Source organism: Megascapheus bottae, chromosome 6 (assembly GCF_031878675.1).
Source record: "Megascapheus bottae isolate mThoBot1 chromosome 6, mThoBot2.hap1, whole genome shotgun sequence".
Taxonomy (NCBI): Eukaryota; Metazoa; Chordata; class Mammalia; order Rodentia; family Geomyidae; genus Megascapheus; species Megascapheus bottae.
Genome location: NC_143514.1, coordinates 71,055,806 through 71,080,587, shown reverse-complemented (window position 1 = coordinate 71,080,587; position 24,782 = coordinate 71,055,806). Strand labels below are relative to the sequence as shown.

General features: G+C 52.4%; 1 protein-coding gene across 2 annotated transcripts in view; it reads left to right on the top strand.

Annotated features, from left to right (window-relative positions):
* Positions 1-23,052, top strand: part of Ephb2 (EPH receptor B2) — a 96,297-nt gene extending 73,245 nt beyond the window's left edge. Inside the window, exons 6-15 of one of the 2 annotated variants that reach the window (XM_090335599.1) lie at positions 3,825-3,987; positions 6,272-6,380; positions 6,875-6,939; positions 12,936-13,058; positions 13,513-13,760; positions 15,077-15,292; positions 16,075-16,224; positions 18,082-18,275; positions 19,630-19,785; positions 20,095-23,052. In XM_090335599.1, the coding sequence (XP_090191725.1) occupies positions 3,825-3,987; positions 6,272-6,380; positions 6,875-6,939; positions 12,936-13,058; positions 13,513-13,760; positions 15,077-15,292; positions 16,075-16,224; positions 18,082-18,275; positions 19,630-19,785; positions 20,095-20,203 (1,533 nt within the window). In that variant the 3' untranslated portion in view covers positions 20,204-23,052. Of the gene's footprint in view, positions 1-3,824; positions 3,988-6,271; positions 6,381-6,871; positions 6,940-12,935; positions 13,059-13,512; positions 13,761-15,076; positions 15,293-16,074; positions 16,225-18,081; positions 18,276-19,629; positions 19,786-20,094 lie in introns of both variants that reach the window. The other variant, XM_090335598.1, reaches the window with a different exon arrangement.
* The last annotated feature ends 1,730 nt before the right edge of the window (positions 23,053-24,782 follow it).

The following is a 24,782-nucleotide window of genomic DNA, read 5'->3' as shown; positions in this document are numbered from 1 at the left end:
GCTGTGTGGGGGAAGGAACAGACTGCGGGCACCCTGTGCAGGTGGCATGGGGGTAGGAGGGTTGGCAGCAGAGCCAGTGAGAGCCCAACAGATTCAGGCAATATTTGAATGCTCAGGGGCTGAGGGGCCCCAGTGGGCTCTGATGACCCACTGCAGGGTGTGCTGCACACCTGGCTGGACAGTGCCATCTGTCCATCTACCAGGCTGCCTGGAGCACACAGTCTTACCCCCACCCCCTCCGCAGCTCCCGGAGCACAGCTCCCTGACCCAACATCCCCGTCCGGGCTTATTCAACAGAGATGTCTGCTCAACAGACCCAGGAAGAAGGCCAGCCCAGGCAGGAGGGGCTAGGGATGAGGTGGGGTGAGCTGTGACAGTTTCTTTACAACAGCCCTGAGCGGCTGGCATTTTATTTCCCCATTTTCTGGAGTGGCAAACAGAGGCTCGGGGAAGTGAAAGAGTCCTTTCCGTGCAATTAAATGGAACTGGTATTTGAACATGTCCGATTCCAGTTTCATCTTGCCTGCAGCATTAGGGAAAGGGTCTGCTTGGGTTAGCTTCTGTCGTCCTCATATATATATATTAGAATGTTCCAGCCTGGGTACAGTGGTCACCCATACCCAGGTGTAGAATCTCACCCTGGATTTGCACTGGAACAAATTCTATGTTGCACAGTGACACCTGCTGGTACAACCTGGTACTGCATGGGGTCTTGGCAAGTTCATTCTTACCTCTCACTGAGGCCTCCAAAATGTTCAGAGATGCCACAACTTAAGAGGTCGAATCAGGAGTCTTTATTAGAAAGCCAGAGACTACAGGTGTACTCATGTCACCGAGACCTGCAGCCCCTCTAATATACCTAACACTGTTAGAAAACTGAGCTATGCTGGGCGTGGTGGATCACGCTTGCTAGCTGCTCAGTAGGCTGAGATCTGATGATCACAGTTCAAAGCCAGCCTTGGCACTAACGTCTGGGAGACTCTTATCTCTAATGAATCACTAGAAAAACAGAAGTGGCTCTGTGGCTATAGTACTAGTAAAGCAAAGGAAGAGCAGACAAACAATACCAACAAACCAGATTAACCCCAGTGGAGAGCTGAAGTGAGATGCCATGCATGACACCTATTATGTCCTGAGCCTGAGCCTGGGCACGAGTGTCTGGGCCGCTGCCCTTAGAGAATCCACACGCTTAAAGAAGATAGAGGTGCATTTCAGAACAGTAGCTACAAGAAAAGGTGCTGGACTTGGACAACTCCTGACTGGGACAACCAAGAAGGGTCCCTGAATCCTGATAATGAACAGGACATGGCCAGTTAGGAGAGAAAATGGCATTTCAGACCATGGAAACATGCTTATGAGAGCTCAGAGTGTCCAAGAAAGTGATGCTTCAGGTAAAATCTGGGGTTGCAGCTCTGTAGGACACTTTCCTAACATGTACGAGGCTCTGAGTTCTGTCTCCTAGTATTGCAATTAAATAAAATATAAGGCTTAAATTAATAACATATACATGCTTAAATTTAAATCTAAAAAAATTTTAGTGTATTTCCAAATTATTACATAGGCATATTTATAGTAAAAAATGTCTTGAATATGTGAAATTCAGATTTAATCCTATAATAGGAGCTAGTGGCTCACAGCTGCAATCCTAGCTACTCAGCAGGCTGAGATTGATTCAGCAGCCCTCTCAGAGAAGGAGGAGATAACTCGGGATGGTTGGGACCTAGAGGATGGGGCAAGAAGAACTGGCAAAGATTGCACTGTGTAGGACCAGATAGGGAGTTGGCCTTGTCCTATGGATAATGGGAAAGACTGCATAGACCTTGTGCTTGGCCTGATAGAAACAAGTCCCGCTCTCATGAGCCTGCAGGAAGAGATGGGCCTGGATTCCAGGCAATGAGACGTGACAGAAATCCCTTTCCCATGGTCCCCACAGTGAGAGCTCTGGGGGGGGGGGGCTCGGAAGAGGTGGGAAATCAGGGCATCTCCCTGGAGGAGGCTGCAGATGTCTGGCTCAAGGAGGCGTGACTTCCTGTCTTCCCCTGCCCCACAAGACTCAGCCCATGCTCCCTGCCACAGTCATCTAGCCCAGCCTCCCACTGTCCCTGAACCCGGCTTCTCGGCAGAAGCTGGGGAAGGCCCTTCTTTGCTTTAGTGACTAAGATTTTCTCTTTAAAGATCCACTCTAAAAGTCTGGAGCTGGTGACTCATACCTGCAATTCTAGCTACTCAGCAGGCTGGGATCTAACCATAGTTCAAAGCCAGCCCAGGCAGAAAAGTCTGTGAGACTTATCTTCAATTAACCCCCCCCCACACACACACACCAAAAGAGGTGGGGGAATCCCTAAAGGGATGACTCAAGTGGTAGAGCAGAAAAATCTGAAGGACAGTGCCTAAGATCCATTCTTATCGCCCCAACTCTTGGGGACCATTCCTTGACTTGACCTACTAGATGCCCCGGTCACGCCAGGTCCTATTCCCCTCACCCCACTCTGTGTAGCCCATACCGTGAGCACCCTGGATCATTCCATGATCTCTGTGACCCTCGAGATCGCTCACGGGTCCCATCTTGTGGATAAGAAATGGAGATGCAGGCATCACAAAACTTGACCAACTTGCCCCAGGAAGTGTCTTTACATGCCAGTGCCTGTGACAGCACTGCCCCCATGATTTCCCCTGCCCTGGAGCGTCTTCCAGGTTCCCTGTGCTCCTCAATGTCGTGTGACCGCGTGTGTGTGGTGAGGTACGCCTTTCCCTGGATAAGGGCCCAGGCTTGCATCTGGTTCCCCCAAGAGCTCCATCCTCTTCAGAAAGTTGGAACTCCCACCCAGGTTTTCCTGGGTTGAGTTCTGAGGCTTTAGCTCATTGTGGGACCCCAATACCAGGGCCCAATGCAAAGACACTTGGAGAAGGTTTGAGGGGTGGCTGACAGATGCCTAAGCAACTGTCACCTACACCCAAACAGCACATCTGCACTCCCCCGGCGCAGCTGGCTCTTCCTCCCTCCACATGCTCCTCGGGTTCACCCCAGACAATGTTTAGGAAGCCAGAACTGCTATTCTGCATCTCCCAAAGGAGGAGCTTTATTCGGTTTGTGGAACCCAGGGACATAGACATTAAAGCTGAGGCCATACAAGCCTTGGTTTTGCCATCTATAGAAGCCGTTAATCCCTGTGTGAGAACTGGAACATCATTTCCCCTTTGAGGGCCTCTACTCTTACCTTACCCAGGTGTGCTGGGATGGAACCGGGGCCCTTGCACTTCACCCGTCAAGGCCCAGAGCCAAGAGGCAAGGCGAGTCATTCCCTGCTGTCTCCTGGAACTTACAGTTTAGTCCTTAGGTGCGCACAACGTGGTGTTCCATGGATTGCATTCATCAGCTGTTGCTGAGATCATGCTGTAAAACAACCCCACTAAATCTGATGCCCAACAAGCAGCTGCTTTCCTTGCTGGCGGATCTGTGTCTAAGAGGCCGGCTGGAGCTGACCCGAGGAGCAGCTAGGAACTGGGTCAGGATCTCCACATGTTTCTCTCCCCGGGCCATTGTGAGTGGCAGGTGGCAGAAGCACAGGAACCAAGCCAGCTCAGCAGGCACACGCAGAGCCTGGGCGCTGCCCACCTGCATCGTGCCCGCTGGAAAGGTTCCATGGTCAAATCTGACATCTGTGAAGCAGAGAAGTCGCTCTGCCTCTCATGGCCCAGGTGTGGCCATGTAATTACTTCCACTCCGGGGGGAGGACTGGCCCCATGAGGCAGCCGCAGGGAGTGGACTCTGGGCCCCACTGCGGGCGGCACCCTCACTAACTGTCTTCTCTGTTCCCCGGCAGGAGCTCAGTGAGTTCAACGCCACAGCCATAAAAAGCCCCACCAACACGGTGACCGTGCAGGGCCTCAAGGCTGGCGCCATCTATGTCTTCCAGGTGCGGGCACGCACCGTGGCAGGCTACGGGCGCTACAGTGGCAAGATGTACTTCCAGACCATGACGGAAGGTAAATGGAGACTCAGGACCGGAGGAGGCGTGGGCATGGGCTTCCATCCACAGGGCCAGTACAGGGCCCCACCCCTACAATTGTGCAAACCAGAGAAGGTGGGACCTTCTCCCTCCCAGCTGTGAACTCGTGTGCACTGTTCAAACTGCATGGCCGGCCAGTCAATGAGCCCCTGTTTCTGTGGCTTAGAAAGGTCTCAGAGGGCTGGGAGTTTGGCCTAGTGGTAGAGTGCTTGCCTAGCATGCACGAAGACCCCAGGTTTGATTCCTCGGTTCCACATACATAGAAAAAACACAGAAAGTGGTGCCGTGGCTGAAGTAAGTGGTAGAGCTCTAGCCTTGAGAAAGCCCAAGGACAGCGCTCAGGCCCTGAGTTCAAGCCCTAGGACTGGCAAAAAAAAAAAAAAAAAAAAAAAAGAAAAGAAAAGAAAGAAAGGTCTCAGACTCCTCTATTGTTATCCTATCAACCAGGCCTCCTCCTTTCACAGAATGCTTGGAAACTCAGACTTAACGTGCAGAACACTCCAATGCTCTCATCCACTCCTCTAGACATTTTTATGTGTCTGCTGAGCTTGCACGCAGGGCCTTGTGCTTTTGCTTAGCTTTTTCTCTAAGGTGGACCACGATCGCTTGAAAAACAATTCTACTTTTGTCTTTCTAACTGAAGATAAGAGTCTCTTGAGTTTGTCTGCCTGGGCTGGATTCAAGTCACAATCCTTAGATCTCAGCCTCCTGAGTAGCTCTAGTTACAGGCATCAGCTACCCTGGCCTGGCCAGTTTTTTCTCAATGACACAGTGAAAGCATTGTAATCCCTCTGGGAGAACAAATCTACTTTTACTCCATGTATGACTCCAGTGGCATACCATGGAGAATTTGAAGCCATATCTAAGTTAGCAGGAAGCAGTGCTGGGATGGATTTGTAATGTCTGCCCTAGGTAAGGGACTGGGTGGATGCAGCTATGGCTCTGCCTGTTTCCCAAACTACATGGTTCCTGAGCACTCTGTTTCTACAGCATTTAAAGAGTATGATGAAGTGAATTCTGGAGCTAGTCCCCAAGCATGTCACCTTTCTCTCCATGACTCTCGGTTTTCTTATCCACAAATGGGAGGGATAACAGTGATGCCATCATCATCATCATCATCGCCACTTCAGCCACACTCCCAAGCCCCTTTTTGCTTTTGTTATTCTTCATGTAGAGTCTCACCTTTTTATCCCAAGCCTATGTTCCTTTCTATGCTGTTGGGACCACAGACACAGGCTACGGAGCCCAGCTTGTTTGTTGAGACAGCATGTGATCCTTTATCCCAGAGATCCTCCAGCTGTCTGCCTCCAGAGTAGCTGAGATTACACACGTGCCCTATCACTCCCAGGCTGTTTTCTCTCCCTCTTATTCTAACCCTTTTCCATGCTGGCTGAGTTCAGTGACTGGGGAGGAGGACACTGTCCCTATTTCCATTATTCCTTAAGTAAATATAAGTAGGTACCTGCCATGTGCCCAGCCATATGTGGGTATTAAAGACTGGCCTCCCCTGACCTTGACCTTGAGCTTGACAAACTCCTCTTGACGTGAGAGATCAGAGGAGATGTCCCAATTGTGTAACAAAGAAGGAAGCTAGAGTGGATGGCGTGGAGAATGTGGTGTGAGAAAGCCAGGTCCATGTCCCTTGCTGTTCATATCAAGATCAAGGGCACTGGGGCTCCTGGCCCAGCCCCTGCACATACCATGTGTCCCCATTGGGATCAGGGACACAGGCTCTGAGCTAGTGTGAGTGCCAACTAGCATAACAGCATGGGAAGGAAGTAGATGTTATTATTGTTGGTGGTGGTGTGTGTGTGTGTGTGTCTTGGTCCTAGGGCTTGACCTCTGGGCTTCATGCTCTGGCTTGGCTTTTTTACTCAAGGCTGGTGCTCTGCCACTTGTGCCATGCCTCCATTTCTACCTTTTTGGTGGTTAATTGGAGGTAAGAGTCTCACAGACTTTTCTTCCCAGGCAGGCCAGAACCACGATCCTCAGATCTCAGCTTCCTGAACAGCTAGGATTACAAGTGTGAGATACAGGTGGCTGGCTTGACGTGGTCATTAGTATGCCCACTGTATAGATGAAACCCTCGGGGTTGGAACAGTTTGTGGACTTTTCCCATGTCCCTCAGAAGAGACCACTCATTCTGGGTGGACATCAGAAGCAGAGCCTGCCGGGCAGGGCGGAGGGGGCAGGATTGGGGTGCGGGGGGCGGCGTTGGGAACCCAGAGTCAGGCTGAGGCCCTGTTGCATTCTCTCCGCAGCTGAGTACCAGACCAGTATCCAGGAGAAACTGCCCCTCATCATTGGCTCCTCGGCCGCTGGCCTGGTCTTCCTCATCGCCGTGGTTGTCATTGCCATCGTGTGTAACAGGTGGGGAGGGAAACGTCCCAGCCCTGAGGCCTTCGCACAGCTGCAGGGGGCAGTGAGGGGCCCTGGGTAGCCCGTCCTTCCAGGGCCTTAGGCATTGCTCAGGTCTACTGAGACCTTAACTCCTCAGCCAGAGGAAGGTGTCATCGCATGGCAAGGGTGACCGCAGGACAAGGGGCGAACTAGAGATCACCCCACTTTCTGGACTAGGTTTTGCCCCAGGGCTGTGACACAGCATTCTGAGTAGCTAGCTCAGAGCAGGCCAAGGCTGGAAGGTCATGAAGCACTTGGCTGGAGAGGTGGGAGGGGCTGTGCAGGAGGAAGGGCAAGCCTAGACTTGGGCTGAGAGAGGTAGGAAGGGGCAGGTGGGCTGCCAGGCAAGGCACGGGCAGAGGCTATGTCCCAGGGTCTGCCCTCCCTCTCCCTATCACCTACTTGGGCTCCCAGCTCCCCTGGCACCTTCAGGTGGCTCCAGCCCTTTGCTTTTGTTCCAGAAGACGGGGCTTTGAGCGTGCTGACTCAGAGTACACGGACAAGCTGCAGCACTACACCAGCGGCCACAGTATGTACTCACCCGGCAGGACTGCCACCTTGCGCCCTCCAATGATGACTCCCCGGGGGCCATCCATATCCCTTCTCCTCCTCTGGTTTTGAGATCCCTCACTTCCCAGCCTTTGTGCCCCGCATGCACTCTCCTCCCCTCTCTTCTTTTACTGCTCTTACCCATCATCTGATGGGGTTCAGATCCCCATCAGAGCCAGCGCTTTATCAAGCTGTTAGGTTATGTTATGTTACCTTAGGTTATGGCTGGTGCTGGCATCTCACTGGAGAATGGATGGACAAATGAGTGAATGAAGGAATGCCCCAGATTCTGCCCAGGAGAGGAGAATAGAAAGGAGCTTGCCTCCCACCTCCCCTGTCCCTCCGCCTCTGGGACTTGAGGCCAGGTCCTTCCTCCCCACAACTCTCCATCAGGCCAGGGCCAAGGGCACCTGAGCCCGCCACAGCCCCAGAGCAGAGGGCCTGGCTGGCCAGCAGGGCTAGCAAGAAGAGCAGATCACAGATCCCTTCTCTCTGGAGAATCCCTGGTCAGGAAGTATCGCGTGGGGGAAATGGAGATGCTTAGCTTTGACCTCAGCTTGCTCAGAAAAAGGAATGCCAAATGCTCGAGAGCGGTTCTCAGACTGCTCAGTGGATGTCCTAGGTTCCACCATGTCCGCCTCTGGGCATGGGGCCTCCTCCTCTCTCTTCATCTGTCACACATCTGTGCTGGGCCTGCTGCAATAGCAGGCATTATCCTAGGTGCTGGGAATCAAATACACAGACCAAGCATCCCAGCCTTTGTAGAAGGTAGGTTTTAGTAGGAGGAATAGGAAAAGTAAAGCATGGCCAGGCACTGGGGCTCATGCCTGTAATCCTAGCTACTCAGGAGGCAGAGAGCTAAGGATCAACGTTTGAAATTAGCCAGGCAAAAAAAGCCTGTGAGATTCTTATCTCTGTTAAATTACCCAAAAAAATCCAAACAACAACAAAAAAACCCTAGAAGTGGAACTGTGGCTCAAGTGGTAGAAAAAGTCAGTGACAGAGCCCATGCCCTGAATTCAAGCCCCAGGAAGACAGACAGATAGACAGACAGACAGACAGACAGACAGACACACACACACACACACACACACACACACAGAGGGAGAGCAGTGAAGCAGCTGAGGTGGAAGGAATGGCTGGATTCAGACTGTTTTTATCACAAGATCATGAGGTGAGGGGTGCCATGAAAACCAAAATCCCAGAGTCCTAGAAATAAAGAGGCTGGCTCGGACCATTTGAAGTAGAAGTCCCTGGGTTTAGAAATGGTCATGCATGGAAAACAATCAGGCCATTCAAATATCCAGAAGATCCTGGGGAAAATAGAACTGCTATAGAAAAATAAGGACATAGAAAAAGACTTCCTCAATGTTAAAGCCATTTTGGGGGCTTGGGGGGGGAGAGTGGGCAGGGGAAGAGACAACAGGAATCACAAGAAAGACCTAGTAACTGCACAGAAGTAAAATTCTTTTATGTGAAACAAGTCACAAATGACACCCCTGCCCCTAAGTCATAAGTCACAAATCCAGATGTGTTGAGCATTTCAGATGTCGAAATTCCTCTCCCCATCCCCCCAATACTGAAGCTTGAATTCTTATTTGTGAGGCAAGAGCTCTACTTGCCCTTTTTGCCCTGTTTATTTTGGGATAGGATCTTCCTTCCTACCTAGGCCTGGGCCTTAGCTGCAATCCACCTATTTTAAGCTTTCTGTGGTAGTAGAATAACAGGTGCATATCACTGTGCACTCTTGATTGGGGGGAGGTCTCCTGAATTTTTCTGACAAAGCTGGCCTCAAACCAAGATCCTCCCAGTCCCAGTCTCCTCACAGTTGCTAAGATTACAGCTGTGAGCCACTGCACCCAGCAATGCTGAGCTTAGCATGCTGTGCAATTGTCTGCTCTGTGTAATGTCTCCCTTGGAGCCTGAGAGTTGGACACATGGGCCAATGAACAAAGATGTGGGGAAGAAGCGGGAGTCTGAACCCTGCAGTTCTGGTCCTGAGCATGCGCTCTCAACCACCTGTGCCCCGTCTGTGTCCCACTGAGCCAGAATGAACAGGCTTGTATGCTCCACCACCTGGAGCCATTTGGAAGTGAGGTTATTTAGAGCGTGAGTCAATAACAAGGAAACAGGTGAGGCTTAAAATAGACCCCAGGATTTGTTCAGAGATCAATACAGTTTAAGCCTGAGTCCTGTGCAGTCATACCCCAGCTGGGTAGAGCTTTGTTCCCTCCAAATCTCTGCCTCCCAGTGATCCCAGAGCCACCCAGCAACCCTGTGCAACCAGGGCAGAGGACACAGAGACCCAAGCACGAGTGTCACTGGGCAGAATCACCACACAGGCTACGGTTTCCCTTCCTTTGCATTCGCAAAGGGCGACCAGGACTTACAACCCAGCCGTGGAGCCAGAAGGTCTGGTCTCGCTTCTCATCCTTGCTCCGCCACAGGCCCACTGGCTGACCTTGGGGAAGGTGACAGACCTCTCCGAGTCGCCCATCTTTCTGTAGGACACAGGAATGAAGGGCAGGTCTTCCACAGGTAGTGAGGATTTAATGAACGCAATAGCACGCTGCCTGCAGGGGTTCCACAGCCAGGCTCCCATCATGGCCTCCAGGAAGGAGCTTCATTTGCAATGCCCAGCATGGACTGCAGTGGCTCACCCCTGTAAGCCTAGCTACTCAGGAGGCTGAGATCTGAGGATCACAGTTCAAAGCCAGCTCAGGCAGGAAAATCTGAGGCTCTTTAGCTCCAGTTAACCAGCAAAAAGTTGGAAGTGAAGCTGTGTAGAGTGCTAGCCTTGAGGGGAGAAAAGAAAAAAAACTAAGGCTTCCGTGCCTGGGCCCTAAGTTCTGGAGAGGGGAGAGGGCAGGGGCAGCCTAGGGACCCATTTGGTTAGCCATGCCCATGGGACCTTGTGCAGATCATCCCCCCCCCCTTTTTTTTGACTGTGCTGGGCTTGGGCTCAGGGCCCAAGCACTGTCGTTGGGTTGTTGGGTTTTCTCAAGGCTAGAGCTCTACCACTTGAGCCATAGCACCACTTCTGGCTTTTTTCTATTAGGTATGTGGTACTGAGGAATCGAACCCAGGTCTTTGTGCATGCTAGGCAAGCACCCTAATACTAGGCCAAATTCTCAGCCCGTCCCATCTTTTTTGTGCCATAGTTTCCTCATCTGAAAAGTGGGAATCATTTAGGGCTGTACCAAATGAAATCACTATGTTGGCCTTTCACAGCCCCAGGCAGAGCACAGCGATTTGCAGGCCCAATTCTGAGAGCTTGGAGTGCCAGGGGAGGCACTGCCTTTGTCTCAAAAGTGATAGAGCGCTCCTGACCCATGACTCTGGCCAGGGCTTTGGGATGGCACCAAACTACCAGCTAGACAGGTGCCCAAGGAAGCTTTGAGCTCTGGCTGGGCTTCTTCTTAGTTCTCAAGGGGCCCCACCCCTGTCCCTGTCCCTCGCTGACCTATCCTGAAAGGGCCTCCCTCAGTCAGTTCTGATGGAAGGGAGCCTGAAAACTAAGGGATTGGGGCCAGTGGACTATACATCAAGGCTGAGGAAGCACAGCACAGGGAACTGCTCCCTAGCTCTAAGGAGTTGTAGCTAGGAGGAATTTTCTTCTTCCTCCTTCTCCTCCTCATCCTCCTCCACCACCACCAAGGAACTCAGATCGGACTCAGGTAGCAGTGAACACAGTGATTAAGAGAACTTGAGCCCTGGGCTCAAATCTGACAGACCTGAAAGTACAGACCCTCGCTGGGTCATTTATTCGCTGTATGACATGGATCTGATGACTTGGGCCTCTCTGACGGGCAGTTTCCTTGTGTGTGTGAAGTAGGAATAATTATCCTTTCCTCCAAGATTTGTTGGGAAGATGAGATGAGATAATGCTCTAAAGGGCCTGGCACAGAGTCGGGCACAGACAAAGGACTCAGAAAGTGACAGCTGCTGTTTTTCTTCTTCTGTCTCTGTCATCTGGGTTTTCTGGGCTCTCCAGACACTGAGCTTCTATTGTGCGCAGAGCCTAAACACTGAGCCAGGGGAAGAGAGGAAGGGGCCTATGCCACCCCTCCTCCCAGCCACTCAGCCCCATCCCTGATCCCCAATCCTCTATGGGGGTCTCAGGCTCCTGTGAGACTCTCCCAAGCTTTGGAGCCTCTGAGTAGAAAAACACGAACCTATCCATGTTATGTGGATAAAATGCTAACAGAGAAAAGGATCCAGAGATCGCTGTCCAGAAACAGAGTTAAATATTTATTTCTATCATGGGGAGAGGATTATAAAAAGTACATATTACAGGGCCAGAAGTTTGGCCTAGTGGTAGAGTGCTTGCCTAGCATGCATGAAGACCTGGGCTCAATTCCACGGTACCACATACATAGAAAAAGCTGGAAGTGGTGCTGCAGCTCAAGTGGTAGAGCTCTAGCCTTGAGGAAGCCCGAGGACAGTACCTAGGCTCTGAGTTCAAGCCATAGGACTGGCAAAAAAATGAAAAAGAAATATGTATTACTTTGCTAATCACAAAGGCAGTGATATCTATGAATGGCATTTGATTTCTGGGAGTCAGTAGTCTTCCCAAAGCCCCTCCAGAAGCTGCCAACAGCTCCCAAATTAACAACCCTGACCCACTGAGTCAAATACCCACACACAGAATGGCAAACATGACTGACGGGTTAGAGCAGTACTTGGTCAACTTGTTTGCCAGGGGCCAAATAACAAAGACTTTAGGCCTCTGTGCTATAAAAGCAGCCACAGGCAAAGCAGTGAGCATATCTATGTACTGATAAAACTTTATTTGCAAAGTAGATAGTGGGCCAGTTTACCAGCCCCTGAATTACAGGTTTCAACTCCTGACTACAATTAATGTCTGAAACTGAGGCAGAGTTAGGTCACGCACAGCTGACAAAATGGAGCCTCCATTCACCACCCAGGCCAGGCTTCCAGGGACCCAGGCTTTCTAGCAACCCAGTGCTAGAGCTGCTGTCTCTAAAGACATGGCTCCCAGAGCAGGGAGCTGGCTAGGGGAGGAGGGGGCCAGTAGGGGTGGGGAGAACAAGGGGACAGAGGAAGACCTGGGCTGGGAGAGGACCAGAAGGTCTGGCAAGACAAAAGACCAGATATCTAAGAGGGAGAATGTGGGATGGATCGTCCCTCCCTTCCCAAAGCACTTTGCTGACTGGGTCAGCTTGGGTCTCTAATGTCATGGTTACCTTCTTTTCTTTGCACTAAAAAAAAAAAAAATCTATATCCACTCAGGAGTGAAGTTAGCATGCCCCAGGACCAGCCATGCAGAAAAGCAGGGCGTCGGGGGCTGAGAAAGCTTTAAGACACCTGGTAGGGGATCTGAAGTCGAAGGTCTGGGGTACTCAGAACTTGGTACTCAGAGTCTAGTGAGGGAGGTGGTGCCCCAGATTCCGGAGGCTTCCTGGGAGGAGGTCTGAGTCTCTGAGAAGGGTTTTGAGGGGAGAGAAAGCATCAGCTAGGCCTGGAGAGATGGGGAGGAGATGTCCACTCAGAACCCCAAGAACAACGCAATCTAAGGCTTATGCTTCCTATATTTAGTTCCAGTTTCTTTTCTCTCTCTCTCTCTCTCTTTCTCTCTCCCTCCTCTCTCCATCCTTGATCTCCTTTGCTTTGAACCTCTGAATCATCACAGGGCAGGCAGCAAAGCTGTCTAGCCTTTTATTCTAGGCCCACACCCCTAACAGGCATTGCTAGTCAATCCTGTCTCCAGAAATCAAGGAGAGTTGAGAGCAGCACTGAAACCTATTTGCCACCTCCACTGGCCTGTCTCTTCCCCTGCTTTCCTGCTCAGTGAGACCCAGAGAGATCATGTGACCTTCAGGCTTGTTCTTACAGTGTCCACGAGAGGATTACCCCCCCCCCCACACACACACACACACCGGGACTGGTTCCTGATTTTCTATTCATGCCTATCTAGAGCCAGTCCAAGTGACCCAGCTTGATCTTATTCCCCAGTGACCCCAGGCATGAAGATCTACATCGACCCCTTTACCTACGAAGACCCCAACGAGGCGGTGAGGGAGTTTGCCAAGGAAATCGACATCTCTTGTGTCAAAATCGAGCAGGTGATCGGAGCAGGTCAGTAGCTGTACCCTCAGGAGCACCACAGCCTTGGCCATCGGACAGGAAGGCCACCGCCATGTGCTCCCAGGGCAGAGGGTAGCATGGGGCACAAGGCCCACAGAGGGTCCTCCAAGACCTGAAGGCTCGAAAGACAGTGGGGTAACTGAGACATGGGGCAACATTAGGACTTACACAGTAAGTCAGAGATTGAGCTAGGTCTAGAACCCGATTCCCAGGGCTCTTGCGTAACTCCCTGTCCCCAGATCTCCCTGTGTCCTCACTCCATGCCCAGCCAGATGCCATGGGACAACCCCAGGGACCTGCTCTTTACTGCCACAGGGGAGCAGGGTACCTACCTTTCTCCAAGAGCTTCTGTCTGGGATGAAGCATTGGCCGTGGGCTGGAAACAGAGAGCCAGCACTTCTGCCTGGCAGGTGACATGCTTCCTCTCCCGGTGTGTCTGTCTCAGGAGAGTTTGGCGAGGTCTGCAGCGGTCACCTGAAGCTCCCAGGCAAGAGGGAGATCTTTGTGGCCATCAAGACACTCAAGTCAGGCTACACGGAGAAACAGCGCCGAGACTTCCTGAGCGAGGCATCCATCATGGGGCAGTTTGACCACCCCAATGTCATCCACCTGGAAGGCGTGGTCACCAAGAGCACACCTGTAATGATTGTCACCGAGTTCATGGAGAACGGCTCACTGGACTCCTTCCTCCGGGTAAGGGACAGCCAAGAATGCCAGCTGGAGCAGGGCAGGAAAAGAAACACTGGGAATAACTTCCAAAAGTCATGACTTCTTAACGTCAGAACCCAGAGGGGTTTTAGAAAAGCCCTAGGTCAGGAACAGCTTGTAGGGCTGGCAGGCACTGCCAATCAAGCTAATCAATCTCTGCTCTCCTCCTAATGTTAAAAAGGGAGGGCGGGGTGCTGGGAGTTTGGCCTAGTGGTAGAGTGCTTGCCTAGCATGCACAAAAACCCGGGTTCGATTCTTCAGTACCACATACATAGAAAAAAGCCTGAAGTAGTGCTGAGGCTCCAGTGGTAGAGCTGTAGCCTTGAGAAAGTCCAAGAACAGAGCTCAGGCCCTGAGCTCAAGCCCAGGACTGAAAAAGAAAAAAAACCAAACACTTCAAAATCCCTCTCAATGTGGCTCCCCATGGAAATCTGAGACCTGTTTCCATCCAGGCTACCAAGCAGGTATTATTTCATTAACCACAGGAGAAACTGAGATGGATGCTGGTAGCTCATGCCTGTAATCCTGGCTATACAGGATGTCTGAAATCTGAGGATCGTGGTTCGAAGCCAACCTGAGTAGGAATGTCCAAGAGGTTCTTGCCTTCAATAAGCTACTCAGGAAAAAAAAAATAAAAAAGGAAAGCCAGAAGTGGCTCTGTGGCTCAAGTGGTAGCACAAGGAAGCTCAAGGACAGCACCCAGGCCCTGAGCGCAGAAGCTGAGCTCAGAGATGGGGAGCTGTTGCCTAGGATCAGCCAACAAGTCATGGTGAGAGCTGGAGCTGGGTGTCTTGATGCCTCAAGCCAGACTTTTCACCAGATTTTGGAGTTCTCCAAACCTGCCTACAATGGAGGAAAATCCAGCAGAAGGCCAACAGAAGGAAGTTTCAAGGCCTCCCTGGAGCTCAGGGTCAGACAGTAAGACAGAAAAGCAGCGATAGGATGAACTTCCATTCGGCCGATTATTTATGAAGTATGTGGCATACCTTCCACATATCTTCTTCCATGTAGAACAGCCATACCTAGCATGCCGATGAGGACACAGACTCAGAGAAGTTAGATCATGGGTCCAAGGTTGCATAGCCAGGAAGAGACAGCACAGGAGTCAGACCCAATGTCTACTTCAAGCTCTGACCATCACTGAAGCTGGTGTTTCTTGGCTTCTGTGAGCCACCCCACCCCATCTCCTTTCTCCACCCCTGGGCAACTCCTGCAAGATGCCAGAGACCTGCCTTTATCAGCTATCCAGAGCTCTGATGCCTGTTCTCCCATTTACTCTGCTTTTACTACTTCTCTCCAAGCAAAATGATGGGCAGTTCACAGTCATCCAGCTGGTGGGCATGCTGCGGGGCATCGCTGCGGGCATGAAGTACCTGGCCGACATGAATTACGTGCACCGTGACCTGGCCGCACGCAACATCCTGGTCAACAGCAACCTGGTGTGCAAGGTGTCGGACTTCGGCCTCTCACGCTTCCTGGAGGATGACACCTCTGACCCCACCTACACCAGTGCCCTGGTAAGACGGAGGTGGGAGTTCCGGAAACCACGCACCACAGGAGAGGGCAGGAATGGCCAGCTCCCTTGCCACCCTGCAGGGCATTCACACAGATGTGAACCTAGGCTCGGAGACAGGGACAGATGTGAACTATATACCCTCTTGACCTTCACAGGCTGGTGAGCCATCCAGATGTGCAGAGTGATACACACTGAAGGGTGATGGTGTCTGGACACCAGCCCTGGGAGGCAGAGGAGGGCTGGCTAAGGGACGGGGGAACGGGGAGGGGGTGGTGATGTCTAAGCTGAGAGCTGAGGAGCCATGAAAGTTCCTTGCATGGTATGTTCTCATCCAAGGTCAAGGTCATTTGAAGGGGAAAGGTAGTGGGAGACAATGCAGGAGAGGACAAAGGGTCCTGGAGGCCTTGAATGCCACAGCTCAGGACTGGCTCCCAATGGCACTCAGGAATGAGCAGCTTTAGAGAAAAAGAGGAATATCTAGCCCTGCCTCTTCTCCCTGCAAAGAGCTCAGAGGAGACCAGTTTAGTACTGAAAGATCAGAGCCCGCAGGGAGATGGGAGACCCTGTGCATAGTGGCGGGCAGGGAGTGCCTTCTCCACATAGGGATACGATTCCCTGGGAGGGAAAGGCTTTCTAAGGGACTTAGGATGAGATGGGAAAGGCCTTTCATGCAGAGGGAACAGCGTGTGGTCTGAAGTAGCACGCTGGGGGAAGGCACATGGCAGGGAGTGCTGAAAGGAGACTCAGACAGGTTAACTGTGAGCTCCAACTCTGCCCCCACAGGGTGGGAAGATCCCCATTCGTTGGACAGCTCCGGAAGCCATCCAGTACCGGAAGTTCACCTCAGCCAGTGATGTGTGGAGCTATGGTATCGTCATGTGGGAGGTGATGTCTTATGGAGAGCGGCCCTACTGGGACATGACCAACCAGGATGTAAGTCTCTGAGGACCGCCGGGATGAGGGAGGGGAAGATCCAGAACTCGGAGCCTTGTGTCAATCACCTCCCAGGTATTAAGGCTCCCTAGGTATTGAGGGCCTGGCTACCAGGGCCACTCCCACCTGCGTGTTACAGAGGGTAAGAGTAGGGAAGGCTGCCCATTCACCAGTCAGCAAACCTTTGGGATCTGTGTCCCTCATCGCTGGCCCTGAGTGAATGAGACCATGTCTGCCCTTTAGGTGGGGGGGACAAGACAATTATTCATGGAGCCAGATGCAAGAATGTTTACTAACAGGCCTTCCTTGGAAGAGTCAAGTGTCAAGTCCTGCAGGCATCAGTGCGAGTGCAGTAGAGGCCAGATCAGAAAGGATGTCCCCACAGGTCAGACACCAAGCAGTAGGACTTGGAGAATGTGGGACATCCAGATACGAAAGAAAAAAACAAATAATCAAACAAACAAACAACAACAAAAAAAACCAGGCTGTGCAAAGGCCCAAAGCTAGGAGAATGAGAGGGTAAGTTGGAGAGCTGTGGAGAAAAAAGATAGTCAGAAAGGTTGGTGAAGCTCTGGCTTCGTTTTTTTTTTTTTTGTTTTATTTTTGTTTTTGTTTTGCCAGTCCTGGGCTTGAGCTCAGGGCCTGAGCACTGTCAAGGCTAGAGTTCTACCACTTGAGCTTCAGCACCATTTCCGGCTTTTTTTCTATGTATGTGGTACCGAGGAATCGAACCCGGGTCTTCGTGCATGCTAGGCAAGCACTCTACCACTAGGCCAAACTCCCAGCCCCTGGCTTCGTTTTTATAACAAAATACCAGAGATAATCAACTTTAAAAAGGAGAAGGTTTATTCTGACACATAGGTTTAGATGTTTCAGTTCATGGTTGGTTTAGGGGCCAGGGGCAAAACAGTAGCACCTCCTGGTGAGACTGTGGGATGGAAGAGCCTGCAATATAGGAAGCTGCTTGCTTCATAGCAGCTGTGGAGCTGAGAGGAAGAGGAAGGTGTGGGATTCCTTCCAGGCCACACCCCCAGTGACATCACTGCCTCTCACTTCAGAGGACCCACCTCCAATGGCCTCCCTTCCTTCCACTAGGCCCCGCCTCCTAAGGGCCTACTACTTCCCAGTGGACCATGTGCTGGAGACCACGAGGGGATAGTCAGGATCCAGAGCATGTTAGCATTCATGATAAGGGGCTTGAAAGTAACCCAAGGGATTTTCATTCACAAAATGAAAGGGCTTAAGGAAGCTTCTTTTGTGTACGTGGGGATACAGGGCCTTGACCTCAGGAACCTCCCATTCCTGCTTAGTTTTTTTTGCCCAAGGCTGGCACTCTGCCACAGCTCCACTTCTGCTTTTTGCTGGTTAATTGGAGATAAGAGTCTCGTAGACTTTCCTTCATGGGCCCAGCTTCAAACATGGATCCTGAGTTCCTGAGTAGCTAAGATTGCAGGCATGAGCCTCTAGCATCCACCTCATCACAAGCTTCTTGAAGAGGGAGGGTGACATGAGGTCTCTTGTAGAAGATCTCTCTCTTTTTCCTGACAGAAGGTACAGACTGTGGGTAGGAGGCACCAGCCAGGCTCTCCAGGTTGTGTTGCGGGGCCTGCACAGCGTGGGTGTCTCTTCCCTGGAGCTGTAAATCAAGAATATAGCCACGGTAGGGTCAAGCACAGGGCGGAGAAAGGTGATCTGGGACTGTCAGAGCAAGGAGAGGACTTACAGAAAGGAGAGAGGGAGGAACTGGTGAGCTGGGCACGGGAGGGTCAGCCTGGTAGAGGCTGGGAAGAGGGTGGAGCAGTAGGACCACAGGGGCCTGGGAGGTGCAACACCACTCTGCTCCTGTGTTGTCCCCAGGTGATCAATGCCATCGAGCAGGACTACAGGCTACCTCCACCCATGGACTGTCCCAGCGCCCTACACCAGCTCATGCTAGACTGCTGGCAGAAGGACCGCAACCACCGGCCCAAGTTTGGCCAGATTGTCAACACACTAGACAAGATGATCCGAAACCCCAACAGCCTCAAAGCCATGGCGCCTCTCTCCTCTGGGTATGGCTGCTCTGCTCCCCCCTTCCCAGCCCACCCTCACTCTCACCACACCCCTCATCTGGAGGCTTTGCCCTTTCTTGGAGCAAACTGCCCTGGCTCCTACCCTTTCTTGGCTGTACCCCTTGATCTTCCCTACTGAGTGCTCTCACCCCAATCACACCCACTCCCTGCTTTAGGCTGATTGTTCTTCTCACTGCTGCTTGGTGGTAGGGGTGAGAGAAGAGCAGTGGTGTGTTGGCTAGTATCTACAGGGATGCAAGGGTGCACAGACAGGCCAGAGGAGAAGGACACAAAGTCGGCAGCTGTAGAGGAAGTCCCTCTTAAAACAGGATCAGAGAGAATGGCATTTAAGAAACTTTAGCAAAGGCTCCAGAATTTTTGTTGATGGACAGATGTAGCCACCCCTGTTTCTTTCCTAAACGCCATCTGTATCCTCCAATGTGGACACATCCACACATATGAGCTCCTGCACATATGCTGATTCCCAGGCACTCACACCTAAATATATCCACACACACACACACACACACACAAGTGTCTGGGTTAGTTAGTGTCTGTGCGAGAGACTAGCTCAGCCCTAGAGTATTGGTTCGAGAGCCCTGGGGCTTCCCTTTTCCTAAGACATCTTCCCTTGGCCAGGCTTACTCACCATTGCCTTTCTGAGGCAACCGCCCCACACCTCCCAGCTGCTGGCCCTGCATACACTTGTGGGAGGGCTTCCCACAACCCCACAGTATAGCCAAGGGGTATCTGAGCAGGCATTCTCAGGATCTAGGACTGGCCATGTTAAGAGGCTCCTGGACCAAAATCTTTCACTCACCAGTGTCTTGTCACCACGAGGTGTTGCTTGCCTTTACCTGTCACCCCTCACCGTGACCTGTGTTGGCCACTCTGAGCTTTTCTCCTCCTGACAATCACTGTATTCTTGCCAGCCAGAATGCAGCTCCCAGTAGCTGCAAACTCTGCCTGGATCTGGAGGGTGTGTGGTTCACTGGCTGAGCCTCCTGGCACACACAGCAAGCCCGGAAAGGTTGGAGAAGCCATGAGGTCAGTTCCATTAGTCCTACCCAGTCCAGCCTCCTGCAAACAGGAAGCACAGAGCGGTGTCCCTGCCTCCCTCCTATGGTCCCTGACTTTCCAGGTCAGCTTTGAATCCCAAACACATATTCATTCACTCTCTCACACTCGGTACACACATGCACACTTCATAGGTTCAAACTCAAGTTCACACTCACACAGAAATACACACACACACACACACACACACACACACACACACACACACACAAGTCCTACCTCTCTGCTCCCTGCAAGTGCAGGGCCTGACCATCCTTGTCACCTCCCCCAACCCCAGCATCAACCTGCCACTTCTGGACCGCACGATCCCCGACTACACCAGCTTTAACACGGTGGACGAGTGGCTGGAGGCCATCAAGATGGGGCAGTACAAGGAGAGCTTCGCCAACGCCGGCTTCACCTCCTTTGACGTGGTGTCTCAGATGCTGATGGAGTAAGTGTCCAGCTGCATCTTCTTCCCGCCACTGGGACACCCCCCACCTCCACCCCAGCCCCACGAGGACTCTGGAGAGGGAGAAGTGGACCCAGTGCCCACAGGGATGTAGAGAGAAAGGGCTAGGATGGAAGCTTTGGGGTAACATACAGATCTGTATCCAGACCTGCCTCCCATCCCCTCAGCCTCAGTTTCCTCTCCCCTTGTTCTCAGCTTGAACAAGGAAACCCAGGCAGCTAGCTCCCACCCAGCCCAAAGCCTCCTGGAGCCCCCATCACATTTCCCAACATACGTGTTTCTCTCCCAAAGGGACATTCTCCGGGTTGGGGTCACCCTGGCTGGCCACCAGAAAAAAATCCTGAACAGTATCCAGGTGATGCGGGCACAGATGAACCAGATCCAGTCTGTAGAGGTTTGACGTTCGCCTGCCTCGGCTCGCCTCTTCCTCCGGGCCGCACCCCTGACCCCACCCCCTCATGCTGGCCCGGCCCCCCTGGTGCTCGGTCCACAGCAGGCTCTGCCACCTGCCAGGAGGCCTCGGGCAGCAGGAAGAACCAAGCAGAACTCCAGCAACGAGACATCATCAAGAACGCGTGCCATTTAATGATGGAATAAAAAGGGAACGGGGAAAAGAAAGTAGAGCAGGGAGGGGGCGGGAAATAGGAGGAATATTTTTTAAGAGGATTCTCATAAGGAAGGTGATGACGGTTCTTAAGGGTGGGGGGAAAATAAGGGCTTAGGAGATCCCTGCAATTTGTCCACCGGGAGACCAAAAGCTGTTTCCCTCTGATTCCCTCTGAGAAGGGGGCCTGGCCAGAGCCAAGAACCACTTCTAGGAAAACAAATGTGAAGAGAAGAGAGGGGCTGTTCTCTCCTGTCCTTGTGCTCCAACTGGAGTCACACTCATCAGCTGCACCAGGCGGAAGGAAGGGGCAAGCGGACAGGCAAGCTGCCCCCGAACCACTCTGGGAAAATCCATCCCAGCTGCCACTGGGCACGTGCAGATCTTCTGTCTTCGGAGAATATTTTAGAAGCTCCAATACGAGAGATCGTTTCTGTCAGTTCACGGGGCTGAGAAAGGAGCTCATGTCCTCTCGGGTCTGGGAGTACCCAGCACGCTTTCCTGAGGGTGGCTTCGGCTGCCCAGAGTTACAGCCAGCTCCCCAGGACCCTGCCCCACCCCAGGGGACCTGCTCCCCCCGGCCCCACCTCGAGAACGATGCTGCAGCGATGGTCATTGGCTTCGACTGCCACTGAAAACGCTCATCTTGCGTCTGGGTTTGTTTACAGCGATTTGTGGACTTGGGGGGAGGGGAGCGTATTTTGGTGAGGGGTGGTTTTGTTCTGGGGGGTTTGTTGGGGATTTTTAAAAAAAAAAAATAACAATGAAATGACACTTTGACATTTCCTACCTTCGAGGACTTGATCCTTCTCCAGGAAGAAGGTGCTTTCTGCTTACTGACTTAGGCAATACACCAAGGGCAAGATTTTATATGCACATTTCTGGGGGTTTTATACGGTTTTCATTGACACCCTTCCATCCTCCCACCCACTGGGCCCCACCAAAGCCACTGCCACTGCCACGGGATCCTGTGGTCCATTCAGTGGGTTTGGAGGAAGAGTAATCCACCTAGGATTAGTTGTGAAGGGATGGAGGCAGGGGTGACTCTGGCTGCAAGTTCTTGTCCTCTGCCCTCCTCTCCCAGTACTTGCCAGGCAGACAGGCCCATTCAAGGCTCCTGAGCACCCTCCCATGCCCAAACCCAGTCTCGCCATTGTGAGCCTGAGCTGGGCTGCCCAGGGTCCCAGGACTCCAATCATTCACTGTGATACCCCAGCCCTCCAGGAGGTGCCCTGGGAGATGCTGGAAGGCCCAGGGAGAAGGCTCGTGACTCTCTCCTCCTTCCTTCCCACCCCCAGGCCTTTGCCCAGGCCTGAAAGTCTTGACCACAGGGAGCCTGTCCCCCAAGGGGTCTGGCCAGAGACTATTCTGTGAGCAAACACCTAAGTGGAGTGGTCGGCTAGAGAATCAAGTGGAAATCAATACTCTAGTTCCAAATGACCCCTGTTCTCTGTAAACTTTACAAGAGGAGTGCCAAGTGACTACTAATGTTCTTCCAAGGGGACCCATGCTCCTCATGCTTCCAGGAGGCCTGGGGCTAAGCAAACATGCAGAGGACATAAAAGCCACCATGTGGCCTTTTGTAGCTCTGGCTTGGCAAAAGCACAGGAGACAAGGAAAATGCATTCGAAGTGGCTCTGAACTTGGCACCCAGCACCTTGGGAGCCAGATCGAGCCACGACAGGTACATCAGGAGGAAGGAGTGGACAGGGTGTTCTTGGGAATTCAGGGTATCAGGTGAGCTGGGACAGCGTGTACTGTAATCATGGGGGGGCAGCCACAGGTACAGTTACCAGGCCAGGGCTGAGTCCCTCCATGCAGCTGGGGTTCCTGGCCCACTAAGATCTGAATTCTTTATGTAGCAAGTCTGGCGGAAGACAGGGAGCTGGGAGGTGTTTCTCTAAGAATTGTTCTTTATTCACACAGCGTCTTTGAGGGTCCTGCCCAGTGAGAAAGATGGAGGCCGTAGGACACCAACAAAAGGCCCCGAAGTCAGAGCACATCCAGCACAGGCCAGCCTACTGTCTGACCTTCACCTGTTCCTGGAAGGGAAGGAGAGGGGGCTGCTAGGGGGACCGCAGAGTGAGCCACAGAGAAAGTACTGGCAAGTTTCCCACAAAATTGCCCGGCAGTGGCCCACCGGCCATCGCTTTATGCCCACAAAGATCCCCAGCGTGAGTGGCAGCTGTCCCCACATACAAGGTCACCTTCTGGCAGGGGCTGTCCTGATGCTCTTTAGATTAACGGTCTCTCCTCCCCACCCCCTGCTCCCAGGCTCCATAAGGGGCTGGCAATTGGCATTTCCGTCAGATGGCTTCCTGTCCTAAGCCGCGAGGCTGGCGTCTGCTACCCAGCATGCCTCAGCCCCTCACATGCCTACTCCTAAAGTATGGGTGCTACCCAGACCCTCTGTCTCCTCTTCAGGTTATCATTCAAATATCACAATTGCCTAACTCACTCGCATCCCCATGCTGGAACGGTCCCTCCTTGCTCCAGCAGGGAATGGCAGGCCCCACTGCGCATTCTCCTGGGCACACAGCTTGGAACTGCCCGCTGCCTGGTTACTAATCCTTTCCTGGCTCAGTCTCTCCAAATGCCAGCCCCCACCTGCCCGGCAGTGTGAGGAGCTTCCGCTGCTCAGCACACACTGGAAAGAAAGCTGACTTGTGAACGGGGGGCCAGGGCACCGTGGAAATGGGGCCAACTGCTCTGGCAGGTTGTGCTTGGCAGAGCTGTGCAGGGCCAGGCTGATTAGGAGAAAATGTGTGGCTTCTTCAACCCTTCCTGTCCTGGGAGCCTCCCTCAGTGGGTCTTGAGTAGAAATTCACCAGCAGCTTTTTTTTTTCTTTTTTCCTAGGGAGGATATTTAAAATATTTATGTCCTGATCAGAAGAGATGATGGTCTCCACGTCTGGGTCCAAGGCCTCTGAGCAGGGGTGATGTGCCAAGGGCTATGGGGAACTAAGGAGACAGAATCATGTCAGGGATTCTATACTAACCAGAGACACCTCAGGGTCAAATAGCATCAGCCAGACTCCCCCAGTCATTTTCAGTCACTGGGGGGTTCTTTGCCACCCCCTTGTGGGCAGTGGCTAGCCTCACAGCCCTCACCCATTGGAGGATCAATCCCAGCAAGCTGGAAGCTCCCACCCTGTCCAACTTGTCCCCCTACCTGGTCCAAGCACAGGAAGGACTCAGATGGCCCCTAACCTGCCCAGCATGACTTCTGATCTTTCTGTGGCCCGCTCAATGCAAGATGGTTCTCAAGGCTAGAAGATTCTTGTCAGGGAGAAGAGCATCAATGCATTTAAAGGGCAGGATGACACAGGATGTGTCCTGACCCCCGGGAGACAGCCTGCTCCCATCACTAATGGAAGATGAGGATCCAGCCAGATGCTACCTCTCACTGAACCTCAGTTAACCCCCCAGGTGAGCCAGGCGTGCAAGACATGTCATCCATCAGACTCTTGACCAGAAGTCACGTCCCTACCATCCATAAGAGCACATTTGAGGCATAGATGGGTGATGGCTTACTCAGGATTATACTTCTAGGATAAGCCAAGGCAGAGCCAGGAGCCTTGGCAATGGTCAGATGGAAGGAGGTGCTTAGTCTTTGCTGCTGGCTGATAAGGGAAGGAAAGCTAGATGGACTGGAGCTATCAGGGAGGTTCCTGAGGGAGGCCATCGTGAAAATTACAGAAGCCAAGGAAAAGGTCATTTCAAGATGTAGCAGCCAAGACAGTCCAACACAAATGGATTGGGAGGGCTGAGGTAGGGGAGGTTGAGGCAGTTTGGGTGTGTATCAGGCTGCAGGGACTGTTGAGCAGAGAGAGCGGCAGGGTGAGTGCTTCATTCTAGGAAATACCAGGTCAGCCATAAAATGGACACGATGCCTACAGAACCCAGGCACTGCTGTTCCCTTTCCCTCTAGAGTCATACTGCTACCTGGCACCACTTGGTGGGCTCCTATGCTTGCTGCTTCTCTCAAGACACCAAGAGCTAAGTCTGGGGGTTGTGAAGTTGTGTAGGGAGGCGAGAAATGCTGAACCGAAAGCCCCATTGCCTTGGCCTTGGGCAGAGTGCTGGATTTTGTTGGAGGGAGTGTGGGACCCTGTCCTGTTTAATAATATGGGATTCTGGGGAGCCCTGATACGCGGTGTGTGTGTTATGTGTCTGTACACATACCGCCGCCAGCCTTGACACAGGTCCTGCCATCAGACAGGGTGGAGAATCCCAGGCTTGACCCTGACACTGGTCAGCTTCCCTCTCAGGGAGTCTGGAAGAAAAAGGCCCTGGCTTTTCTATCACAGAAGAGAGAAGTGGGCCTGGCATTCCCAGGATTTTGGTCTCTGAGGCAGAAGCCCCAGATCTGCAA